Genomic DNA, 25,760 nt, shown 5'->3' on the forward strand with positions numbered 1-25,760 from the left:
CATAAATCTGTTTTGTTTATATAAACCAGTGGCTGTGTGCGGTGTGTTATCAGTGTGATTCTGTACTTACAGTGTGGTCTACTCTGCCATCTAGTGACTGGTTGCATTCATGGTATCAGACCACTATAACCACAATGGTCAAAAAAGTAGAACATATTATGATTTTTTTTTAAGTTTAAAATTCTCAAAACACCAATCACCAATATTAGAACTACCCTTTAGAGGTTTAGATTTGTAAAAGCATCCCCAACTAACTCGTGTTTTTATACGGCAGTTATAAATAACAATCTGTTTGGGCAGAAAATTAAGATTTTTTTTATAAAAAGCTTTAACATTTTCTAATTTCTGAGTTTTGTGCATGCACATGTAAATGCATGCATGCATCTGTGTGTGTGTGTGTGTGTGTGTGTGGGGCATATGGACAAAGTGTGGGTGGCACTCCACCCTGTTGACTCAAACAAAGGGACTGCTTAACTATTGCCAGACCTAAGACCTAACACACACACACACACATTTCTTCAATGTACTAGACACATTATACTCAAATTATCTTTCTGAGAAGGCTCATGGTCCATCCTGCTCAGTGTGGCTTACCTAACATATGCAGTAACAGCTAATAAACAGGTAAACTGCCCACAAACACTCAAATGACAAATTCTTCACATTGTTGGGGATTTTACTTCTTCTTGTAAAAAAATGGATACAAAGGTCAATATAAAGGTATAAAAACATGATAGTTGTGGTACATTTTCCTGCCAACCAGCAGCCATCATTATATACTGTACAAAAATGAGACAATATGATGTCTATGAACTCAGTATTAGCACCATAGTTGAAATCAGTGGTACATCATTCATGTGTACTTCACTCACAAAAGATCACACACTGAGAAACACTCACAGGTGCAAGGAAACAAAAGAGGAAACACAAAAGGCAGGAAGAGGAAATCAGAGGGATTGGACTTCCTCTGGTGTCTGAAGTGACCCTAGCAAGCTCAGCTGTTTTATGCTATAACTTTAACCCTGTAAGAAATGTTCTTGTGGGATGTTGACTTGTTTGCAACCACAAACATATTCATGATTTTAATGCTATGTTGCTGTGTGTCTACTGAGCAGACTCAAACACATTCATATATTTCTGTTGTACAGTGTTTTGATTTGATTAGTCAGAGAATCTCTGCATGTCACTGTCTCTGCGAGCACTACTGTTGTCCAGAAAACGGTCACATGGGAACTCAATAAGGTCCCCTTCCTCCAGTGGGGCAAGTCGTGCAGGTCGACTGCTTTGGTAGCTGGTGAAGTCAGTGGATACAGAGGCCGTTGCCATGTTGGGACGAAACGGGCGCCTTGTAGAGTACATATGGCGCACGTGTACGGCTGACTTTCTTTTCTGCAATCTCCTCCTTAGGCTCCGCCCCAGCCAGACGCCACCAATGACAAGCAGAAGCACGGCATTACCTGCCAACGTTGCCACCGTCACCAGCTGGAGGTCAGAGGTCAGCGTGGTTTCGCGGCTGAAATCCTCAGGGAGAGTGACTAGACCTGCACAGTGGTCACGTGGAGCCACTTGACAAACAGATCCTCCAACTACTCCCTCCACACAGACCATGTATGTCACATCTGAGCTGAGCTCTCGAAGAGTGACAGAGCGGGCTGTACCACGGGCATAAATGTAGCGTGGGAAACGCTCTGCAGTGCCAAACCTATCAAACAGAACCCGGTAGTGGACTTCATCTACGTCCGAACCGAGTCCTGGTGTGTAGCGGTGGTGATCCTTGGTTGTCCAGTACACAGTAACAGTACTAGATGTCACTTCATCCACTGACACATTAGTAATGAAATGGCGGTTAAACACACAAGGATCTGTGATTACAGGTAGAGAACCCTCCAGATCTGACCTCAGTAGGTCAAACCTTCCTCCTGCCTGGGCAGGAGAGATAGTTGTGGTGCCTGTTGCATGACTTTGTACAGACATGGCTGATGGATTGGCTTTGGAAATAACATCTGACCTTCGTCTTCCTTTGGCACGTTTTCCAGCTGTCTCTTTAGCAGGCCGTGATCTTGGGCTGACTGACTCCAGCTTTGGCTTTTTTCTCTCTGGGAAAGAGGAAGGTTGTGCCACCTCTGGACCTCCTTGGTCCCCCTGAATTCCAACCTCTTCCTGACCCTCTCTTTTCTTTTTCTCCCCCTCTTTCCTCATCATCTCTGTATCCCTGTTTGCCTGTTGTAAACCTTCTGCTACCTGTATTTCTCCAATGTTATCTCCACCCTCTTCACCTGTCAACTCTCCATGTATCACTCTTCTCTCTTTGCCTTCCACCTTTACTAGTACACCCCCTCCCCGGCTTTCCTCTGGCCCAGCTTGACTCCTACACAGTTGGGTCCAGTTTCCGTGGGGCTGCAGCTGGGAGCTGTTCACATAGTCTAGATATTTCCCCCGTAGAGTTACAGGATAATGACATTGGACAAATACAGTCAAGAGCTTGCCCTGAGAATGTGCAGCACTCATCCATCTCTTTAGCTCCTCCAGGCGACAGTCACAGGTCCAGTTGTTGCCATGGAGATCCAAGTCATAAAGGACATTATTGAGGGCAAAAATGTCACCAGATAGACTGTTGAGAAAGTTGTTTCTCAGCTTCAGGACCTTTAGGTGTTTAAGTCTTGCAAAAGCCAATGGGTCTACGGTGGAAATCTGGTTGCGGCTGAAGTCCAGCTCCTCAATGCGCTCAAGAGGGTCGAGGAGTCCGGGGGGGATTTCCACCAGCTCGTTTCCGTCAATCAGAAGCTCTCTGAGGCTCGACAGTCCCTTCAGCGCGCCACTGTCTATGCGAGAAATTCTGTTGTTGCTGAGGGAAAGTTTAGACAGCTTCTTGAGGTTTTGAAAAACGTGATTCCCGATGTACTGAATCTCATTTTCAGACAGCAGCAAAGTTGTTAAAGCTTTGAGTTGGGAAAAAGTGAGGACATTACGCACGACTGACTGCTTGTTGTGGGCCAGGTTTAGGAAGCGCAGGTTGGTTAGTTTAGAGAAAGCGTTTCTGTGGATGTGATGGAGTTTGTTGGATTCCAGATGAAGATAATGTAGACTGGTCAAACTTTTAAAAACCGAGTCCTGCAGAGCTTCTATTGCGTTCCCATCCAGGCGCAATTTAACAAGATTATCCAAATTAGAAAAGAGCTCTGGTGTGATTTTGTTAATGGCATTGTTATTCCCATAGAGAATAGTTACTTTCTTTAGCGATTGTAAAGTCCCAGGGGGTATAGCTGTTAAATGATTATGTCCTAAATACAGCTCTTCCAATTTAGAGAGTTTCTCAAACGCTTTTGGATGAATAATTCCTATTTGATTGTACTGTAAATTCAACCTTACAAGGTTACTGTACCGTGAGAAATCGAAGGCAGAGATGTTTGTGATGAAGTTACCCCCGAGGCTGATGATCAGCAAGTCCTCAGGAACCCGCGCTAGGGGTTTGGGCACCGCGCGCAACCCGCGGTTTGTGCACAGGAGGTGCTGAGAATGCTGACAGTCGCAGCGGTCGGGACAAAAGTCCGCCGCCGGTGAGGAGGATATAAACCCATTGACCGACAGCAAGAAAAAGCAAATTCCTGCCAGGAAGTTGCTGGTATCCATTCCCACTGCGCCGCTGGTACAGCCAGACTCTGATGCGGCATTCGTTTTGTGCTGTTCAGGTGCAGTCGCCCCTTTCTTCTATCAAGCTGGAGACCGACTCTTCCATATTTCACTTGTTGCCCAAAAAAGTGTTGTACACTTTACGCACATGTAAGGCTCCATCAGTGCGGAGCATCCTCTATGGAGCAAATTAATTTTAGTGAGCTCCGATACTGTCTGAGGAAACGCTCACCTCCCCAGTAAAGCCTCCGTCCCCGCAAAGTGGTCATCTGCTGCAAATTATAGAGTTTCACTAAAAAAAAGCAGAGTTCAGGCGCTGAACGTGATCACACACACACATACACACACACACACACCGAAGTGGGCTAGTCCCTCCCCCGCAACTCTGCGACCCTGCCAGATGTGCACGAGTCTTGACGCATGAGATCTACGCGTGCACGCAAGTAATCAAACACACCCTCACGACTTTCTCTCTACACACACACAGAGTGTGAGAGAGAGAGAGAGAGAGAGAGAGAGATTGAGAAACCCTTTGACCGAGTTTTGTGCGCGCCCCCGCAGTCACCGGGGGTCTGAGATCTGGATCGGATCCCTGGTATGGACAAAGCAGACAGGAAGATCTCCTTCCCACCAAATCCCAAGAGAGCCTCAAAGTCCTCACTATTCTTGTAACAGGGTTCAGACAGAGCAAAGCAGTCACTTATTAAACAAGTTCAGCGAAACAATACCACCGTTGGTGTGAATTTAAAAACAGACCGTTTAAAACAGCAGGCTCTGTGTTGTTTTTCTGCCACATTCAGACTGCTCAGAGTAAGTGAACAGCCCAGTCTACATGCACTATGTACAGTGGGACATCATCATGTAACTTAATAATTTACTATTCTCTCATTAACGCTCCTTTTGCTGCTGGAGCCATAAGGAGCACAGATGGTTCACATTTGCAGATGAGGAATTCAGGCCATGAAGCGTGTGTTAAGACTAGTGAGGAGAGGTGCCAAAAAGTCAGTTAAAGATCTCCAACATGTAAGTAGAGAAATAAACATAGGGTGAGTGGAGCATGTGAATATTTAATACATAATTGTGCAGACAGAAGAATGATTCTCTTGCACTGCACATGGAGGTTTCCGGGCCAGTCTGAAAACATGCAGTGTTTCTGCCAAGACATCTGCACATTTATGGCAAACATGAGGTTGAGTGCACTGCATACATAGCCTACACACTGATCAGTGTGTATGTTAAAGCAATCTAAATCAGCAGCTCCCAAAGTTGCTGTGTTTCTGTACTTACACAGCACATGAGTGAAGATGTCTCTTCATCTGCACCACCTGTCAGGTTTCTCATATTTTTTATTATGATGATACTATAGGTTATGAAAGCAGCTGCAATGTTATGCAGGGATTGAATCACTGGAAATTGATTCTTATAGTCTGTATGTCTCCCTAACAGCCTCTCTGCTAAATTACACACTTACACATGCTTTTTCTACTACCTTTGAGATATAAGTGATGCAATGGTTTCCAGAGCTGAGCTAATGCATCACTGTTGCAGTTTTTTGCATTTCCACTCACAGACTGGCCTCATTCCCATGCATATCTGCTGGTATACATCATCAGACATTATAGCTGTGTGTGACTGAGTGTCTGTGAGAGAGTGAGAAATACAAAGAGAAACACAACCCATAGGGAAGCCCCCTCTCTCTGGGAGGTCATTTCCTGTCGGGTCATTCTTCCTTAGTATTTCTGCATCTCTGCTTCCCCCAGTCTGTACCCATGTCTTTAAAAGTACAGATACTTAGATGAGGAACACACATTTGGAGATGTGGTCACAGACAAACTGGAAAAAGTCCAATCATTTTATGACAGTTGCCTGGTCTGTGTCAAATGAATCAAATGTGATTAGCCACATGTTTAATCAGACTGGCTTTTATTGTAGCATCAGAAATAACTTTAGTTCATTAATGTTAATGTTACTGAATTTGGAAGGGGTAATTCCAAAAAGGGCCCAGAGTGTAAATGAGATGGAGAAAGGAAGAAAAGATAAACAGTATGAAGAAAGAGTGGGGAATTAGGGGGGACGTGAGTACAATGTTAGACTGATGCAGACAGAGATTATTGTGTGAGGAAAAGTGTTTTAGAGTTGACCCAGATTCACAAAATAGGCCCTATTGAGGACCCCTTACAGAGCTGTCTGCCTCTATGCCTGCCCACAACAAAGGCTGTGCACTGGTTTCACCAGCCTGTCTTTTCACCACCTCTCTGTCTCCCAACAGCAGGCCTCTTACTGTCCAGTCAAACTGGCATATGACATTTCAGACTCAGCAGAGAATGTGCATGTGTGTGTCCCAGAGAAACTTAATGCTGCTTAAGGGGAACGAGACAGAGAACAGAGCTTGTATATCTGTCTGCACTTGAGTCTGCCTGTTTCATGGGAGTGTCCGTTTTTTTGTGTCTGCACGAAGTAAATAAATCCAGGTCACTGCTGGTAAGTTTGTGTGTATGTGTGTTTGTGCAAGCGCATGCACGTGTATGCATAGAAATGAGCTGGAGCTGCAGTGTAAGTAGGTCGTGGAAGAGTGTTACATTTCTTCTGCACAGTCCTTCAGGTGTTGAAACAGCTTCATATGAAAAGGGGAGAGACAGAAAGGAAAAGTGTGTGTGTGTTGGGAGATGGTGGGCTCTTATATTCCCAATCTGCCATATTTTAGATGATATTTTGCTTTTTAACCCACTTCAGATGTATTAAAAGCACAAGTGTTTTAAGTCACCCACCTGGTCAGAAAAGCTTTGCATGTCAACATTAAGTGTATGTCTACCCTGGTCATATGGTTTGAGAGCTACTGCTCTAGTTCAGTAGACTACATGTATCTGTTGTTTTTCCACACTTGTGTGTCAGAATGTTGTGTCGTTCTTGTTCCTGGTGCTGTTATGTCCTTGCCTTCTGATAACCGGTTAAAAACAGCCTGTAGTATTTCACTGTTAATTTAATGAAAACACTGGACTGCTCCTGTTTCCTGTCTGCCTGATTTGTGTCTCCACTTAGGTCATCCGTCCTGTTCTCGTTGTGTACACTGTAATAATGTCCTAAATAAATCTTTAAAAACGTAACCATTAAAAGTAATTTTACTCCTTTCTGTTTAACCTTGTGTTCAGGATAATGGAAATGTAGAGCACACTGACAACCGCTAATGATGATTGTGTCCCATTCTGTTTCTTTAACAGTGTCTTCTTACTGAACTACTGTAACACAAAGGGATAGGTGTATAGTAAAAAAAATACCAGACAATATGAACCTCACATTTTTGGTTTGCACCCTTTGCCCTAGGAAACCCAAAATGCCTCAGCTTTTCTTTTTTTTTGAAAGCGATAATATTAGACCCATATTAGACAGAGAGTAGTAATTGGCCCAGCCCGACAAACTCGGGTGTAAATCTGTTTAAATAGGAGGAAGCCAGATGCATTCTGCCAGGACAAATGAAACATGAACCTTCAGGTTAGTCTGGTTCCCAGGCCAATAAAAGACTTTTAGAAGATATCCACTTGAGGTGTCCAACACAGATGGCTGAAGCCTCACAATAACCCCAGATAAACATTAGAATGTATTTTTACATAGACTGCAGACTGGGTTTCACAGCTACATACAGTTAAAGCTACTACACACAAAGATGTTTAATTGCTGCCTCGACAGGTATTTGTCACACCTTCATTCATGTGATACACTTGTGTGGTAATCTATTATATGCACATAATTATACAGACACAAAAGGTCTCACAGGGAGTAATGAGCGTCACACAAAGCCACAAACTTGCAGGAAGTTGCACTAGTGAAAACATGTGCATCTTATTGTATCTCAGTGCTGGGATCTCTCTTTTCCCTGAGGGTCGCACTTGGATTAGAGAGGCAGTCCATATGAGGCATGTCCTGGTAATGAAACTGGGACTTATTATACGAATCAGGATATAGTTTGAGCTACATTAGATGAAAAGTAACAACAGCTTTACTGCTCAGATTCCTATTGATCAGATTGCAGCTATGGTGCATGCTCTGATCAATATAAAACAACAAATCAGAAATTGTCGCTGTGTGTGGTAAATCTTAAAAGCATGTGTGAACTGTATGCATTTCTTAATGTGATGTACCTTTAAAGTAGCAAAAATGCAGGGATAAATGCAGGACAGCAAAGAAAAGAGAAGGAACAGAGGGAATGAGGAGGCAGGATTGTGTGTGTGTGTATGTGAGCGAGAAAGAGTTCACATGAGCAGCAGCTGCTGTGATCATTAAGTGCTTTAGCTAGAACCCTGGAATCACACAATCACACAGCAACAGAGTGTGTACTTGTATGTTTAAGAATGGATGAATAAATGTGTAAATGCACTTAGTGAGAGATGGTGAAACAGGCTATCCCATCTCATCTGTAGAGCATGTGTGTCTGCAACACTTTGCTGTTAGCTGAGATTTTCTGTATACACTGTATGTGAAGATGAAGACACATTTTAGCTGCACTGTTTAAATGACAGAAGAGGAATGAGAGGAACACCTGGGCCCCATGCCTGTGATCGTCTACGTTCACAGTGCTCCCATGTTCACCTCTCCCAGCTGGTTCCCATTGCAGGCAGACGAAAAGGAGGGCAACGTAGAAGAAAACGGTAAAGGAAGAAGGCAAAAAAAGACAGGCACTTAGCTTCTAATCATCACTCTACCCACAAAATAACAAACCACATCAAATTCAAAACATGTCACAAAATGCATCATCTACAAAGTAGCTGACTGCAACAACACTAGACCACACAATGTGGAAAATGCATTTTCACAACATGCCTTTCTGCCATGGGAGAGCTTGAGCCTCTCCTTCATGACCTCCTGGGGTCACTGGCTGGGGAGGGGAAAGACAGGGAGGGAAGAAAGGAGGGCTGGCAGAACCTTTAGGATTTCAGTCGGCCCTGTGAGTGTGGAGGGAAAAGAGCAGGGGAAGGGAGGAAGGGAGGTACTCCAACATCTGGAAAAAATTAGAGAGCATGCTATTGCCCTGTTGAAAGTCTGGAGAGAATCGAGGGGGAGATAGAGGAATAAGGAGGGTAGTGTAAAGGATAATGTGTATTGAGAGGGGAAAGCCTTTGATCTACCAAGTTTGATAGAAGCTGTCTGCATGCCCACAATCAACCTCAATCACATAATGACACTGTGAAAGCATAATGCCTTAAGCTGCCCAGAAGATAACACTCAGGAACTTAAATACCTTGAAAACTGTGATAGAGAGTCAGGGGCACACAGGAAAAAAAACATGAAAGCAAGCACAGAAACACCCATATGGACACGATCTCTGGATTAGCATCGCTAACACAATGCAATACAAGTCGCAAACAAGGGTACAGAAAAAAACGTGGCCTTTATGAGTCATTAAAACAAAGTCAGCTAGTGATTAGAGTCAGGACATCTGATCTGCAGCTGTCTGTGTCCCAACACCGCAGCGCTTGTGTGCAACATCGCCCCCTGCAGACAGGGAACAATATAAGATGTGCAGGCAACTGCAACACTGTAAGCTAAACTTTGTGAGAAACAGGTTTCTTGTCTTCAGAAAGATGCTTTGATCCTTCTTCTGCTTTATTATTTTCAAATTCCTCTACGAATGGCCATGCCAGTCAGTCCCTGTGTCAGCATTTTCAGTGTCCTGAGCGGGTACATTGTGGGTGCCACACTGAGGTTTGCATTTGACAGAAATGCTGAATTCTCATAATCCTTCTATCTCCACAGATGGACAGCTACGCAAAGAGATACTGACATGGAGCTGTAAACTGGCCTAAAGTACAGCCTCACAGAGCCTATAGCTTACACATCTGCACACTCTCCCATTTGTTTAAACTGAATGGGGCCTTGAGGAAATGCTTTTACTGTGGAGGGACCCAAGTTTGAATCTAGTTATAAGGCATATGCTGTTTTGTTGCTTAGCATTTTTACATTCTAATTACATTATTTCTACTTAGGTATGTACTTAAGCAGGTCTAACTAACAGTGTACTTAAATATAAAGCCTTAAACAGCATTAAGTTCAATGCCCTCCATGTAAAACACAAGTACAAACTACTCAGTGCAGTAGCCACATCTAACCTATAGATGGCACTGTCCAACACAATCTGTGTGTACTGTAAACCACAATAAATGTAACTGTAACAGATGTACAGTTTTCAGTTTTTATTATACTCACAGCTTCTCCTTTCTTATTCATTTTTCTTAATAAGATTTAAACCATGCTGTTAGAAGGCTTCCTAATCATTGTACACGTTGTCTTTTCTTGGCTGCAACTGTGTGCAGACAGACGTATTCAGAGTGTCTGCACTGTAAGGTATGCCAGGGCGTGTTCCGTTGTGGCTAATTTGGTGCACTCCTTAGGTAAGTATGCTGGAATCCATGTAGATGTAACAATAAAAATGCCATTGATACAAACTCAGATAACCTTTTCTTCATGTCTGGTCTACTTCCAGTGTTATACCATTCAGTGACTGAAATCTGCACTCACTTTCCATTCTGAAGGCCTACATTCCTCCAAACACTGCTTTTAGTTTAGTTGTTTTGTAAAACTCTGGACACACCCAGCTCTGACTCCTCCTCCACCCTTCCCCCTTTTATGTTTTCCCTTGCCTCTGTTGCCATAGAAATAAGCCCAGACAGGAAGTGACAACCTCGTGCCCATGCAAAGGAGGGAATTTGTTTTGTTGGGTAAACAAATCTTCACCATGATGGTGGTACAAAGAGCCACAAGGACAATGATAGCACTCCCTTGAAAGCACAAGGAGACACCAAGACATATAAACACATGCTTACCTTCTCGCTCATTCCATCTGTGTGCAATCACACAGTTATTCTCACTCATCGTTTTTAAGTTAACAGTCAGCAGTTATGGCTAAAGCCATCTGCACACATTGCGGCTTTTAAATTATTCTTACATTTCAGAGCTGTTGGTAATGTTAAAAGAATGTTACACAGACATAGCATAAATGTGTGAGGGAAGTGTAGAAGAAGACGTTGCTTGGGTGAGTGGTCGTCGTGTTTTGGTTAAACGCCCCAGGCCAATGGGAAGTTGTTTTAAAATGTAACTTTGATAGCCATCAGTTCATCCCACTAGGCTGTTTATGCTATCAACACAGTGGTTATGTCAGAGCTACAGATAAAACGTCAGCTTCCTTTGGTTATTTATCTTGACTCTGTTTAAATGAGCAAAAGAAGTGAACACCAACTGGAACACCAGCAGACTACACAATTAAGTTAATAGAATCATTCTTTCATTTATCTTCTCCCATTTTTGCTTTTATTTATGGATGTCACTTGGTTTTAGGACAACTTTGGTTCCTACCTGCTGTGGTTTAGGGTGGGACATGTTAAAGTGACGGTCTTTGTTCTGTGCGTCAGAAAATAACTAAAAGATGAGTTACTATGAAGCCAGCTGGTGGTAGAGCAGAAGAGTAAACTATGAAACAGTGTGTTCCGCCGATACTGAACAGTGTGTGTATTCTCGTGATCTTTACGTAACAGCTGGAACTTACCTGACACTCCGCTACAGAGGTTGAAGTCTTACCTTGACAATTTCCCCTGCCAGCCGCTCAGTTTTAGCTACGTCACACAGTGGTCCGTTCAAAAAAATGTGTCCAGACCCCGCCCCTTATTCTGCATCCTCGATTGTGATTGGCTGCGGTTTGCGCCAGTCACTCCTGCCCACCAGGCAGGCCCCTCCCCGTCCTCAGCACTCGAGCATTGAAACGAGGAGCAGCCGTCCAAAGGCAGCCAGGTACTGTACCTCCTTATTCACAGGAAAAGATGCTGTAGCCTTATCCACACAACCGTAAGCTTTTCTTTTTATCGGTATTCAAACCTCATGTGAAATTCTGGCTGTGTTTCTGCTGTTATTGTGTAGCTTCCGTTTGAATTGAGTGGCAGAGTTGACAGCGCTGCTGCGGTGTCGTTTTTTTCCCCCTGATCGTTTCAGCGCTCAAGTGAAATGTATCGCTTTCGATAGAATTATTAATGGAGTCCTCTCTTGACATTTGCTGCTCAATTAGTTTGTGAAAGTCTTTCTATACACGGTAATTGGAGAGCCTGGCTTTTATATTAGACAGTGTGAGCGCTCTGTTCTCGACCACATGGAGAATATTGGACATTTTGTCTGAGCTGACAAGTTTTGAATGGCTGTGTTGGCAACAGGAACAGAGCAGGCTGAGAATGTGAACGGGACACCTGTGGTTGGTTCCTGCGGAGTTTCCCTATTAATTTTTATGATCAAATCTCATTGGTTGTTGTTCTGACTTCTAACAGCATTTGTTTCTTTACATTTAATAAGGTTACTGTTGAATATTTAAAGTAGTACTAAATAGAGCACGTATGCTGCAGGAATTCACAGTCCAAAGTGTTATTACTACTTAATAGATTTTATTATTAAACCGTAAAGTAAGTATATATAAACATTTGCAGTAGACAAAACTGTATATTTTCCCAACTGTATTTTTTTTTACGGTCTTTGTTTCCAGGAAGTTTTGGTTCAGTATTTATTTCTTGTTTATTTGTGAAGAAATTGGTTTTCAGATTAACAGATAAAAAATAATGGTTGACTGGAGCACACACACCATTTACTTGTGAAGTGAATGCTTCCATTGTGCTTAAGCGGCTTTGTTTTCATTATACTGTAAATCAACACCTGGCTCAGCACCTCTGAGGCCAGACAAGATCATTTCTATGCACAAGTTAATGACGGCATCGCTATCACTATACCATTCACAGATGACTTCACAGAATTCACTCTTTGTGTGTGTGTGTGTATATGTGCTCGTCCAGCACTTAAGCTAAAGCAAACAAACAAACAACACAGCTATGAGGGTATCGTTAACTTCCCAACTCATGCAGTCAAGTTTTTTTAACACGTTTAACGATGTTTGAATTGTTTTACCCAAGCATAATAGACCTTAATAGTTTTTTTTAAATCAGTGCAAAATCCATTGATTTGCTTGACATTAATCAAGATTTTTTTAATAAAAGATCCTTTAGAACGTCCACACATGAGAAGTACCTGTGTGCATGGGTCACCTACTCCATGTTGCACTGTTCCAGCGTGCTTTCTCAGCACTCTCACAATACCTAGCAAACAAAGGATTGCACAACCGATGGGGTCAATTTTCTAATCACTGCTGACCACTGTGCAGCCCAAATGTTTTGTTCGTGTTGCAATATTTTTGGGGCGTAAACATCCAGCGTGGCTGACGTGACTCACCGAGTTATCTCTGTGTCACTTTCTCCTTTACACAACACCCACTTAAAAGCTGGTAAATACAGAGCACTCCTGCCTGACTAATATGCCAAGTAGCCACTCTGAGAATAGCCCGCCTGGTTGCCTGTGGTTGCATTGGGTTAGAGGATGTTTTGCCCTACTTCCATTCAAACCAGCTGATCAGTAACCTACTGAGACTCATGTGAAATCACGTTTCTGGCTGGTAACGGTACAGGTTCTATAAATAGCTCCATGTTGTGTGCACTAAGATTTTTCATAAAGAGCATACAAACTGAATGTATTCTTGGCACTTGGTTTTTGTAGTCATAGCAACTTGTGATTGAGCAGCCACACAAAGTGTCCCTTGTCTAAGCAGGAAGGAGACGGAAAGACATCTTTTGTAATACAGCTATTCAACAATACATCGGTCAGGAATCTTACGGCCATGCTGGTTTTCAGGCTTGTTCTCTTTCTGTCTCTGCAAGTAAAAATAGCTTATCACTGAATGGCATATTGGGGCTACTTTTTTATCTCTTTGATCACTTGCTTATATCCATGTTTCTTTGACTGTCCACTAGAAGCATAGACACTATCTTTTATATAAAAAGCGATGTTTAAAAACATAGCTTCAAACAGTCAGACTTGATGTCTGAGTTCATACAAGCTAAGTGCTATTGCCAACAACCAATTTTGTACCAGATGCTATTTAATCCTACTTTTCCTGACAAAATTTGGGTGTTAATGTATGAAATAGATAGACAAATATTGCCAGATGTGAGTCTATTTATAGAATCTTATCCCAGCTCTCTGTTTGGTAATCAGAGGATCATCCACAGCTTTCACTCAATATATCTGTAAAGAGCTTTACTGGAAGTGTGTGGAGCTTCATTGGTGGTAGAGTCACAGACGGGCCATCTGTAAGGACCTTTTTGCAGTCTCGGTCAGACAGTAATGGGAGGATAGGACAGTAATGTCGGGTTGATGGCAGTCCTGCTGCTGCAAGAATGTGCAGTAGAAAGCAGATGGACTGGCTGCTAAGTCAACGTCTGTGTGTTTGTCATGCCAGGACTGGAAAGTCCAGCCTGAGGGATTGTCAGGCTGGACTTTCTAGCCTGGAACTGATGAACAACAAAAGTCGGCTCTGCTTTGTAAAAAGCCACAGGGCTTTCTCATAAAAAAGCCTGTATGTGTGGATTTAATGACTTGTGGATGTTTCAGTTTTATTTAATTGAATTCAAGCCTTATTTCTTTACATCTTTAATTGTGTATGTGTTTTTTTTCTGTTACTGCAAAGCCTTGAGTAAACTCACATTGATAGTTGTGTTGCCCTTTCATTAGGTTCGTCCTTTTAAGGCTCAAACAGTGGGAAAAGTTTTGCATTTGCCTTGCTCTGCCTTTATCTGCTAAACTTGTTCTTGTCTTCTCTAAGCTTGAAACTGTCCTTATAGGTACTTTTTCAATATGTGCACTTAAAGATCAACTACACAAAACAAAATTTTCTTGATCTTGGCATCCTTCAGAAATACACACAGAACAGTGATTTTTCCATTACCTACAAACCTTTTATTCCCTCATTTGGGCCTTGTGACTCAATGGCATTGGCCCTTGCCACAAGAATGACCCACTTCCATCTTACCAGATCCTTTACAAGGTGTTGTGTCATTAATGATTGACTCACATTATGTAACACTGAAGGCAAAACCCTAGCAGTTCTAGTCTTACAGTGCAGAAGGCTCGGAAGGCAATCTGACTGTTTCAGTCAGCATGTCCCCACTCAGGTAAGCGAGGACACAGTGGGATGCTTATGTCTTAGCTTCGTTTACTATAGCAGATAGTATACAGCTTGCACACAGCCTTATAAGCTAGTAGATAAGAAAGTGCCACAAGACAGTGAATGACATGAAATCTCTGCACTGATGCAGTGGCAATTTTTTGAAGTTTTGCTCTAAGGAAGTGTGTTGTTGCAAACTTTGCTGCTGAGCTGTATGAAAGGGAAAATTACTGAAGAAAAAGAGGGCAGGGCTGTGTATGCTGTAAAGTAGTGCACGGTACATCTTTCTCAACAATTATCATACATTATCCATGATTTGAACTATTGCCATTGAGGCCCTGCGGTGTTAAACTATCTGCCAGGCGGAATGTTTTGTGATTTAATACACCTTTTGTTGTTTTAAAGTCTAGCCTTAATACAGTATATGTATTAAGGCAATGTACATTGGTTGTATATAATAAATCCCTGACTTGATTTGAAGCTTCACATGCAGCTGAAGATGCCAGGCATGTCACAGCCTGAAAAGTGCTCAAGGAACAGCTTGATGAGCTAATTCAAGCTCTTCAAGTTTATCATTTGAAACCTACTTAAATATGTTGTCTGTACTTTTAGCCTGTGCTCCAGAACTGTGAAGTAAGTGGGCTGTCTGTGTGTTTCATTCTGCTTTTAGCTCAGTGTTGACTGTAGCTAGCCTTGTGTTATGGTGGTGTGTCGGGTGTATCGAAGCACAGAGCACATTCTTTCCTGTTGATGACTCACGTCCTGAGCATGGTACTGACTGTAAGCATGGCTTTGGGGAGTTACAGAATATACACACACACACATGCACACACGCTTAAACCACCAGAGTATTTGTTTTGCAGAGGATGTTGCTTGCAGTCAACTTTAAAATCCCAAAGTTTACTCAAATTTGCATGCATACGAGCAAACACAAAGCCCATAGACATGCCCTCACTGTGTTAATCCACCAGACAGGGACGCGCCCCCCTCACATGTATAGGACACACCGTCCATGGAAACACAAGTCTATGCTAGAAGCATAGAAGGAGTGGCATTAAAGCCCACATAGAGGAATAACATACACAGCCAGGTTGGAGCATGTCATTTGTGGCAAAGAGAGGAATGAATGTTACATCATAGTGACAGTATGATCTCCTCAGCTTATGCCATGTAATCATGAGCGTGTATCTGATGTCTGAGACATCAGACAAGACTCAATAATGCAAACTCTAAATAAAGCAGCACCATAATGAACATCAAGAGATAATATTAGCTTTTAATATAAATATTTAACACTCTCATATAAATGAAAAATATTGATCTTGAATCTCTGATTGAACTTGATAGTATGTAGGCACACTGAAATCAAACTGTGCACTGTATGGTATACAGTACAGCTTAGTTTGGAAGACAGCTGGATTCTCGTGACATTGATGAAATCACAAGTTTGCATGTGTCTCCTCCAGCCAACACCCTCTGAGGAACTAAAGGCAGCTACAGGTGTGTTTTGCTGACAACAGCAAGAATAGGTTTATTTGTTTTCAGTAAGTTTTGTAAGCAGGCCTGTGATTTGGTGACAAGGGTCATCCAGATAGGGTTGGCTCTTTGCAATGAAGAGACAATTTGACCACATTAACATAATCAAATGTCAGGGGATCTGCTGTATACGATTTTAATGATCGCTTTTAATGATATTTAAATTATCTTACTTTTTCATTCAAATGTTAACCCTGGCCATTAGTGTAAAAAAAGTATGTGACAATCTTTAAGATGTTAGGAACATGTGATTATGACACACCTGTACTTGCCTGTACTACTTAAGGCCTCTGTAATTCCTATAATTCCTAGTCTTATCATTACAAGCTCATTTTATCTTTTTAATGGACGATAAGTAGTTTCATAAATTTGACATTAACAGCAGCAGATTGGATTGGAAATCTGCTTCTTTGCTCATGTACGAAGTCAGTCTACAAAAAAGCTACTAACTTTGAAATATTTATTTCTGTATTATTTAAAATTATTCCCACTGAATGAGCTTATTTTTGTAGAATTTTTGTGTCACATCTGTACATCACACTTTGGGGATTTCACTGTTGGTCAGTCACACATCTCTCTGAGTCAGAGTAGGTACTTCCTCTGTTTAGTGATCTTGAGTGCTTTAAAATAAGCACAGCCTTTGTGCTGCTGTGATATCGGTTTGTTTTATCCTTTCTGCACAGTGCTGACTGTTGGCGTGGCCTTCAAAGGTCAGAGTGATGCTCCTGGCGGCTCTGCTGTGAACTCTGCAGTTTCCACAGAAACATTACAACGGTGCACAGGAAGCAGGGGAGTCGCAAAAAGATGACATCAACGTCGCCCACTCACAGTGACAGCAGCAGCTCCTCTAAACATGACAGCAACCATGTATGTGAAGCAAACCAAAAAATGCTATAAATGCTTCACCATAGTACAATCATATTTCACCTCAACGATATTTTAAAGCCTCAGGTGTTTCTAACTTATGGTGTATTGTTTCTGTGTCTCTCTTCAGGACAGCTGGGAGATTGTGGAGGGGCTCAGAGGGGTTCCTGCCAACATACAGGAGCCTGACAGACAGGAGGGGTTTCTGCTCAAGAGGAGGAAGTGGCCCATGAAGGGCTGGCATAAGGTGACGCCTCACCAGACATCTTAAATCCCCAGACAGCAACAGCAGTGAGACACTATGTGTTGGAGAACACCGCTTCTTCTTACACCACACTTCTGCTGCCTCTTCTTTGACTCTGAACTTCATTGATTTTGATAGAACAGATAATGACTTCATCATCAAGTTAAAGAAATACTGTGATTACAGATTTCAATAATGATACTGTACTTTTTTCCTGTTGTTTTGAATCACAGTTTTTCCTCCCTAAAGTTCTGACAAAGGTTCAGGCCTGTCTTTTAATATCATAAGCTATTTCCATATTTCCTCCTCTTCACTGTTATAGTTCTCTACATTTCCGTCTTTCCATTCTTTTTATTCCCTGCTGAATATATTGTAACCCTGACGCATCTTCCTCCCCCTCTGTTTTTCTGAGAGTTTGCTCATGCATACCTGGAAACTTCTGGCTTGCCACATGGTGGAACAGATACTTTTTAATAGTCATGTTTTAACTGATACAAAAGGCATCAGGTGCTGTGTCAGTGTACCTTTTTTTACTGTAAAATGTAATAGCACTTGTAAGCTGTGGTTATGTGTGTACATGATCATCATCCATAGTAGTACTGATCAGTTATTTCACTGCTGCTGTTGTCAAATCTGAATGGGGGTCATGGGAGAGTGGTTTGGAGGTGCAAAACTTTAAAATATTTGCATACTGTTTTGTTGGTGATTAACTCTATATAGCCAAAGGGTGCAATGGCTTTGTCACTTCTGCAAAAGAATTTGACTTGAGTTTTATTTCCTCCCACTTAGAGATACTTTATGTTGGAGAAAGGCATTCTCAAGTATGCAAAGCGTGGAACTGATGTAGGTATCACTTCAAAAGCGTTATCTGTCATTCTTCCACATACACAGACAGACTAAATGCTAACTGCAGATTGTTTTATTTGCACAGATCAAAAAGGGAAAGCTTCATGGATGTATAGATGTTGGCCTCTCCGTCATGTCTATAAAAAAGAAAGCCATGTGCATTGACCTGGACACAGAAGACAACATCTACCACCTAAAGGTAACGCTTGAGGGCTATGTTTAGTTTTGAGTTTGTTGTACACATGTACATATAAGCAACTGCATCACATTTGCAGGATTGTATTTCCTGTATCTGATGACTGCTTTTATTTTGACTTTATGGCACCCAGGTGAAGTCTCCTGAGCTGTTTGAAGAGTGGGTGTCAAAGCTGCGTCATCACCGTGTGTTTAGACAGAACGAAATTGCAATGTATCCCCATGAGAGGCACCTCTTCCACCCCCACGCTTCTTCCTCACCATCCCTTAATGACTCCCTTAGAAAAGTAAGTTTTCCCATTTATCTTTTGTTAGGACAGAGTCTTTAATGTTGTTGTCAGGATGTGTGTATCATGTTGTTTTATCTTTAACAGAGGGCTACTCTCACCAAGCAGGCGTCAGTCCACCAGGCTAAGGTCAGCTCTTGGCTCCACTCCTCAGAGGACATGGACAAGTGCTGCAAAGGTTTTTTTTTCTATTATCTATTTCTGTTAGCTTTGCTGACTCACAAACTGCCTCTTAGCTTGTTTGTAACTGTATCTTGTCAACTGTTTTCTTATGATGTCTCTCTCTGCAGTGAATCTTTCATGTTCAGCTTTATCTCTCATCACTTTGCCTGCATACACCAAAACTTTGATCTAATAATATTCTCTCCTTCACTTAGACTTAGAGGAATGTGAATCTTATCTGCTGGAACTTAACCTGCTCCTGAAGAGCATGGAGGTCGTCCACCGCACATACTCTGCTCCAGCCATCAGTGCACTACAAGTAAGCACACAGATCTACAGATTTAAAATGAAGGTGTTGTAGAAAAAGTGGGATCAAGAAAAAAAAACAATCCTGGGAAGTCATTAAGGACAGTCATTTTTCTACTTTCTTGTGGTACAAAGGCATCTACTTATGATATTCCCAAAAAGGAGAAGAGGCCACGGAGATGGCGATCCAAAAATAATGGCAAAGAAACCAAATCCACACTACAGGTAGGCTACATGTACCTTTTCTTCTGCTGATTTATCTATTTGCACTTGTGATTTATCTATTTGCACATCCTCTTTGACTTTCTGTTGTTTTCAGTTTTTAGGCAGGTTAGCTACATTGCAATAGCATAATATTTGCTATTTTTCTACAACCCATTAATAGTTGGAATCAAGGTAATGGTCCTTCTTTCTCTGCATTTGTGCATCAGGTCCCAAGTTGTATCTCCTCCAAATCTCCTCGTCTTCATGCCTCCAATCCCAACCTCTCCACTACAGAGTCAAACACCCAGGAAGTCTGTCCTGAATCCCCAGACTTGCCGTCAGATGTTTCACGTCTACAAGAGGATTTCTGCCGACTGGCCAACAACAGTGAGTTCTCGCTTTTCTCTGGAGACACATTTATTTGAGATAGTTTGCTTCTATAGGGTACTGTAGTTTCCATGACAACACTGAATCTGCTATCTCCATTCTTTTCTCTGTCTCTGGCATTTGCTCTTCTCTAGTCCACGTCTCACTGAAATCAGCCTTTAGCTCCCTGGTAGCAGAGAGGGACAGACTGAGGCACACCATTGACCTGCAGGCCCCTCCGCCAGCTCAAGTCATGGGCTTGAAGACTGCCTATGCCTCTGTGAGTAACACTCAAAACTTATGGCTAAGCATGATTTTACCACAAATATAAACACATCTCTCAACTGATGTCTTATTGTCCAATCAGGAATGTACAGCTGCCTCCCACTCCTTGGTCCACCAGGTCTCAAATGAGAGCAAAGCATCTATTCCAGAGTCTATATCAGAGTTCTTCGATGCTCAGGAGTACCTGCTCTCCTCGTCTTCGTCTGAGGTCATTTATTGCAGTTTTTTCTCTGTGTTTGAAACCAAATGCAACAATTGCTTACCATATCAACTTACCTCTACTAAAGGCAAAATAAGTTGCACTGTTGCGGTGAGTGATTTAAACCATTAAGTGATGATCAAAATAGTAAACAGATGTGCATCGTCAAGTCAATTTTACTTTAGTATTTTTGTAGTGTGTGTGTGTTTTGTTTCTTTTATCCTATATTCTGGTGGTTCACTGACCTTTCATCATTGATTTTCTGTCTCCAGGTGTCTGACGATGACTCGTATATCAGTGATGTCAGTGACAGCGTCTCCATGGATACCTATAGCAATGGGGGAGGCAGTGAGAGACACAACTCCGGTACATGACAGTTACAAGTTGTATTGCAAGTGTACATGTGCGTGTGTGTAAAGACGCCTTTAGTCAATGGAAAGACAACAGGCTGTGTTGAGAAACCTTATTCTGTCAAAGACAGACAGGGGATTGCCTGTCTTTGTGCCTGTGTCAGCATCACATAAATTATGAATGTCTGGAATTAGTGAAATTACTCATTTGCTTAGAGAATGTGTGTGACATGTTTACAAACTTGGCACGATGTTTCATCATACAGCATGTGATGAAGCATCTGTGAACAGGCAGGAGTAATTTACTGCTGCATGGTGTTAGATAGTGTCAAACAGTTAATGAAATCATTCTGTTTCAAATGCAAATGTAAGTCTTTATCTTGATTCATCCGTTTTTTTTATTGTTATAAAACCATTGTTCATTCTCTTCCACTGCTTGTCTCTCTTCCAGTTAGCAGTGTGGTGACCCTGGCTCGTCGGCGCTCCACGTTGCCCTCTCCCAGTCCCACCAGCAGTGTGAGCCTGTGGAACATCCTGAGGAACAACATCGGCAAGGACCTGTCCAAGGTGGCCATGCCAGTGCAGCTCAACGAACCGCTAAACACCCTGCAGAGGTTCTGTGAGGAACTGGAGTACAGTGACCTGCTGGACACTGCTAACCAAACTCAAGACCCTTATCAGCGCATGGTGAATAGAAGCAATACACAAATGACAATATTTCAAATACAACATACAACAAACAATTTACAAATAATGGTCTGCTCCAAAGTACTTTTAAAATGAATGTCGATCTGTCTTCTACACCCTTTCCTATGCAGGTGTATGTTGCAACATTTGCAATATCAGCCTATGCATCCACCTACTATCGAGCAGGAAGCAAACCCTTTAACCCCGTCCTTGGAGAGACATATGAGTGTGACAGACCTGATAAGGGCTTCAGGTTTATTGCTGAACAGGTAGAGGTCACAGAATTCTGTTTACTGCATGCAAAATGTAATGTTTTTATTTTGACTTTAAAATATCAGAATGGTTTTTGCATCAGATTCTTGCCATCGACTCTCTGTTGTTTATTATTATTATTAAGTGCAAAATCTTTACTTCGCCGCATGGCTACTCGGAACGCCTTCAGAAAAAATTAATAAATAAGTAAATTCCATTAGTCCAGTTGCCTCAATTTAAACTCATGGACATAACATGACCTGGATGAATGAGAGCATCCACAGACAAAATCTAGCATTGTTATAGTTGTTCCTGGTGCTTATTATCTTATCTCTCCAATTGCAAGGTGAGTCATCACCCACCTGTGTCAGCGTGTCATTCTGATTCAAGGAACTTCTCCTTTTGGCAAGGTGAGCAGCATAAAAGGACATGTTTGGAATAAACATCGCCTTTGTCTGCCTGAGCTTACTTGCAGATTGCATCAGTGTCACCACACCCTTTTTCCTGAGTGTTTATTTAAGTTGCAAGATTGTCACTGATTTAATTAATATCCTTTGTCCTCACTTTGTAGTTTTACATAGTTAAATAAGGGCACAAAATATGCAACTGTATAATAGAATATATTTGGTGTCATTGCATTGAGATCAATATAACAACATTTTAAATTTAAATGTGATGTAATTAGTAATAACTGATTTTGACTGATTTTTGTTTTGCGCAAAAACATCCGAAGAGCCCTCATTTGTTGTTTTGTGGTCATGTCTCTTTTAGATGTACGATGGAAAAATAAATTCTGGGGGAAATCCATGGAAATAGTTCCCATGGGAACCACACATGTCACTATACCTGCGTAGGTCCTTCAGTTATTCTGTGTGGGCGAGCGCTTGTATGTACGTGTGTGTCTGTCCTCATCACTGTGCAATGTTTAGGCTCTGTGTGTGTGAAACAACATGCATGTTTGACAGAGTAAGTGCAGCATGTCTGTCATTTGTCCAGGTTTGGGGACCACTATGAATGGAACAAAGTTACATCCTGCATCCACAACATTCTGAGTGGACAACGCTGGATTGAACACTATGGAGAGATGGCCATTAAAAATGTCAACAGTGATGTCTGCCAGTGTAAAGTAACATTTGTTAAGGTCAGGAGATACACATTTACATCATCTTTGTTGTGAATTTCTGCTTCAGCTGTGAGTGAGAAAGCTGATCAAACCAATGTTCCCTCTGGGGATTTTCTATGTCGTGTTTCTTTCCTCTTAGAATATTGATTTGTCACATTCACATGAAGATCTCTCTGAAATGATCAGAATCAGAATCCCTTTATTGATTGGGAAATTTAAAATTGACCCCGACATGATTGAACACGCAACCTTCTGATCTGGAGTCAGACGCGCTACCGTTGCGCCACGAGGTCCTATTAAATCAGTACAGTTGTTTGGAAATTAGCACACACTTTTAGCTTTGTCATCCTGGGTTTTCATCAACCTGTCATGGCTGGGCTCATGAGGGAGTAGGTAGGGTCTACTATTATCCAATCATCACAGTCTATCAGCAGCTGCCAAAACATGTTCTTTATTGCTAGTAACATGAAAGTTTCTTAACTGAACTACCAATGCAATGGCACCCTCTACTGGACAAATGAAGAACTGGATTTTAAAAACTTAAACAGAATATCTGTAGGATACAACTTGCCTTCTTTTATTTTGTGTAATATAAATAATTAAATTTTAGTGTCTCTCTTAAGGCAAGATCATGGAGCTCTACAGTGAATGAAATTGAGGGCGTGATTACAGACTCAAACGGAAAAGTGGTACACTCCATTTTTGGAAAATGGCATGAGTCAGTGTTTCAAGGAAGCCCTCCTTCTGCTACATGTATCTGGAGAGCAAGTGAGTAATCATTTTAATTCCCCAAGTAATAATGCATGCAGATTTACACCAATCTATTTAATCTGCACAGAAAAAAACAAGACAGATGTTTAAATGTGTATCTGTGTATAGACCCCATGCCAGCGGACCATGAGCAGTACTATGGCTTCACCCAGTTTGCAGTAGAGTTAAATGAGCTGGACTCCACCTTAAGACCTCTGCTACCCCCCACAGACACACGCTTCAGGCCGGACCAGAGGTAATCTCTTGTTTATGATCATGTCTATACCAGATCATCTGATTCAAAGCTGCCAAATCTGACAAAAATTGCGTTTTTACAAGCATGATTTTGTGGTGCCAAGTCTGGTTTAGCCCATGTGGTGTGAAGCAGTACAAATCAGACCTATGAATATAACCATGGTAACAGTCTATGGGAGTTTAGATCCAGAAGAAGCAGTCATGAGAATATATCACCTCTCATATAGAGACCTCTTTACCTTCAATGCTCACAGACTATTTAGCTTGGATGACTAACAATTAGTATAATACAGCCTGCACACGTGTTACCAAACCTGTGTAACAGCTCTAAGGTATGTAGTTACAAGGTATTTTTGGTTTTGTTTTTTTGTTTTTTAATGTGATCATTTCTTAGCCACAGCCTATACTACAATTAAGGATTAGGCACCCTTTTTGTCTTGGCGTAAAGGTGTTGATAAATGGTGCTGGCACTCCAGGAGGATCAAACTTCTACAGTTCCTTACTCTGCCTCACTCTCTGTTTACTCCTTCCAGGCTGCTGGAGGAGGGGAACACAGAAGGAGCTGAGGAGCAGAAACAGAGAATAGAGCAGCTCCAGAGGGAGCGGAGGAAAGTGCTGCAGGACAACAACATGACACACCAGCCACGCTTTTTCAAGTATGCTACTCCCTTCTTGTTTGTAAGCAAATAAGTCTTTGTGTGCGATCAGACACGGTATGAAAGTGTACTTTTTGCACATAATTAGTCTGCCACATGATCACCTCCACAGCAGCCACTGATTTTTGTGTTAGAGTTGTTGAGGGCTCATCACAGTAAAAACAAATCACTTTAAGTGAGAAAAGTGAAAAAGGAAAAGGAAATAAAAGATATATTTTGTGTCAACAGGAAATCTAAGGATGACACATGGGTGAGCAACAACACTTATTGGGAGCTGCGCAGAGAACCTGGCTTCATCAAAATGGACTTCCCTGTGTTGTGGTGACATCTGGATTTAACTTCTCCACTCCAGTTTATTGTAGAGGAAAGTATAAAACTGAAGTGAGACCAGAGACCAGTGTCATGACCTGGTTGACGTGATCGTGTCATGATAACCCAATTACATATGAATATTCCGCTTCCTCTTCTAGGACTAATCAGAGCCTGTAGCTGGTTTTATTTTTCTTGTTTATTACAGTGGTCTGTATATTCTCTCCTCTTATAACTGTAATTTACACAATGTCTGTGTAGACTTAAGATGCATATCATGTTTTGTTGCATCTCAGTAAGTGCCTTTTTTATTGCAGTGCTGCACTCAAAGGACTGGACTGCTGTAGCAGTTATGCAAAAATACTTTAATTCAGTTAAGGATGATGTCAGTAAGATATTTCACTGGGGAGAAAATGATCAAGATCGAAAGTGAACTTGTGCAAACAGTGTAAACTCTTGTATTCCCCCGTCAAGTAAACATCACAACTGAAAGCCTTTTTTTTCTCTGAATGTTGCCTTGTTATAATGACTGTCACAGGACCGTGGACAAAGTTTTTCACTGAGGAAAACAGCAATAATTTAGTCCATGTGAGGAAAATAAACTGTGGATGGGCAAGTGATGGTCTCTCCAAGAAATATTTATTGCTCCTGAAATGTCTAGAAATGTCCTTGTTACAGGCACTGCTCTCAATGTACAACGCCTGTCTACGCCTCGTCTGTAATATTTTAATAATGGTTTATCATTTAATATTTAAGTAATAAGTCATGGTTGTTAATTCATTTTATGGTCACTTTGCCTATTTAAATGTAAAATACTGTGACATGTTCAGCCTGTGGGGGGAAGCAACGTCGTGTGTATAATCAGTCAAATCATCATCAACTTGCTAGGACAATAACGTAAGGTAAATGTCTGACAATGATCAGATGCTGTGTGAAGCTAGGGTTTGATTTTTGGGAATATTTATATTTTCCTTGTTACAGTGAGCACACCCACCCCTGTAATGTTGTCGATGGATACTGCTTTAATTTCTAAATCCAAACATTAGCATTACAGTTCAATGTTCCATTTCACAACTTTCAGTATGATATTTAAAACCTGTTTTCTGCCCTATTAGCCCAGATATGACAATATTGAAACTATACACAACCAGTAAGGTGAGTGCTCCACCACTGCAGTGGAGCGGTAATTTAAATGAAAGTTACAGGGCAGTATGTTCAGTAATCAGCAGTGTCTTCA

At 41.7% G+C, this 25,760-nt stretch overlaps 2 protein-coding genes across 2 annotated transcripts; one reads left to right on the forward strand and one right to left on the reverse strand.

Moving 5' to 3' along the window:
• Positions 1-675: 675 nt before the first annotated feature.
• On the reverse strand, positions 676-3,958 carry tril (TLR4 interactor with leucine-rich repeats). The gene has a single exon (XM_028428659.1). The coding sequence runs from the start codon at positions 3,628-3,630 to the stop codon at positions 1,162-1,164; it is 2,469 nt and encodes an 822-aa protein (XP_028284460.1). The 5' UTR covers positions 3,631-3,958; the 3' UTR covers positions 676-1,161.
• A 7,420-nt stretch (positions 3,959-11,378) lies between these two features.
• Positions 11,379-25,141, forward strand: LOC114450513 (oxysterol-binding protein-related protein 3-like). The gene is made up of 22 exons (XM_028428664.1): positions 11,379-11,460; positions 16,867-17,050; positions 17,178-17,294; positions 18,081-18,134; positions 18,223-18,336; positions 18,467-18,619; positions 18,707-18,797; positions 18,997-19,100; positions 19,223-19,312; positions 19,519-19,678; positions 19,813-19,937; positions 20,025-20,150; positions 20,414-20,507; positions 20,943-21,178; positions 21,310-21,447; positions 21,777-21,840; positions 22,202-22,280; positions 22,427-22,571; positions 23,177-23,321; positions 23,433-23,559; positions 24,092-24,214; positions 24,443-25,141. Exons 2-22 carry the CDS (start codon positions 16,988-16,990, stop codon positions 24,537-24,539), a joined length of 2,445 nt encoding a protein of 814 aa, XP_028284465.1. The 5' UTR covers positions 11,379-11,460; positions 16,867-16,987; the 3' UTR covers positions 24,540-25,141.
• Positions 25,142-25,760: the final 619 nt, after the last annotated feature.

Source organism: Parambassis ranga, chromosome 2 (genome assembly GCF_900634625.1).
Source record: "Parambassis ranga chromosome 2, fParRan2.1, whole genome shotgun sequence".
Classification (NCBI taxonomy): domain Eukaryota; kingdom Metazoa; phylum Chordata; class Actinopteri; family Ambassidae; genus Parambassis; species Parambassis ranga.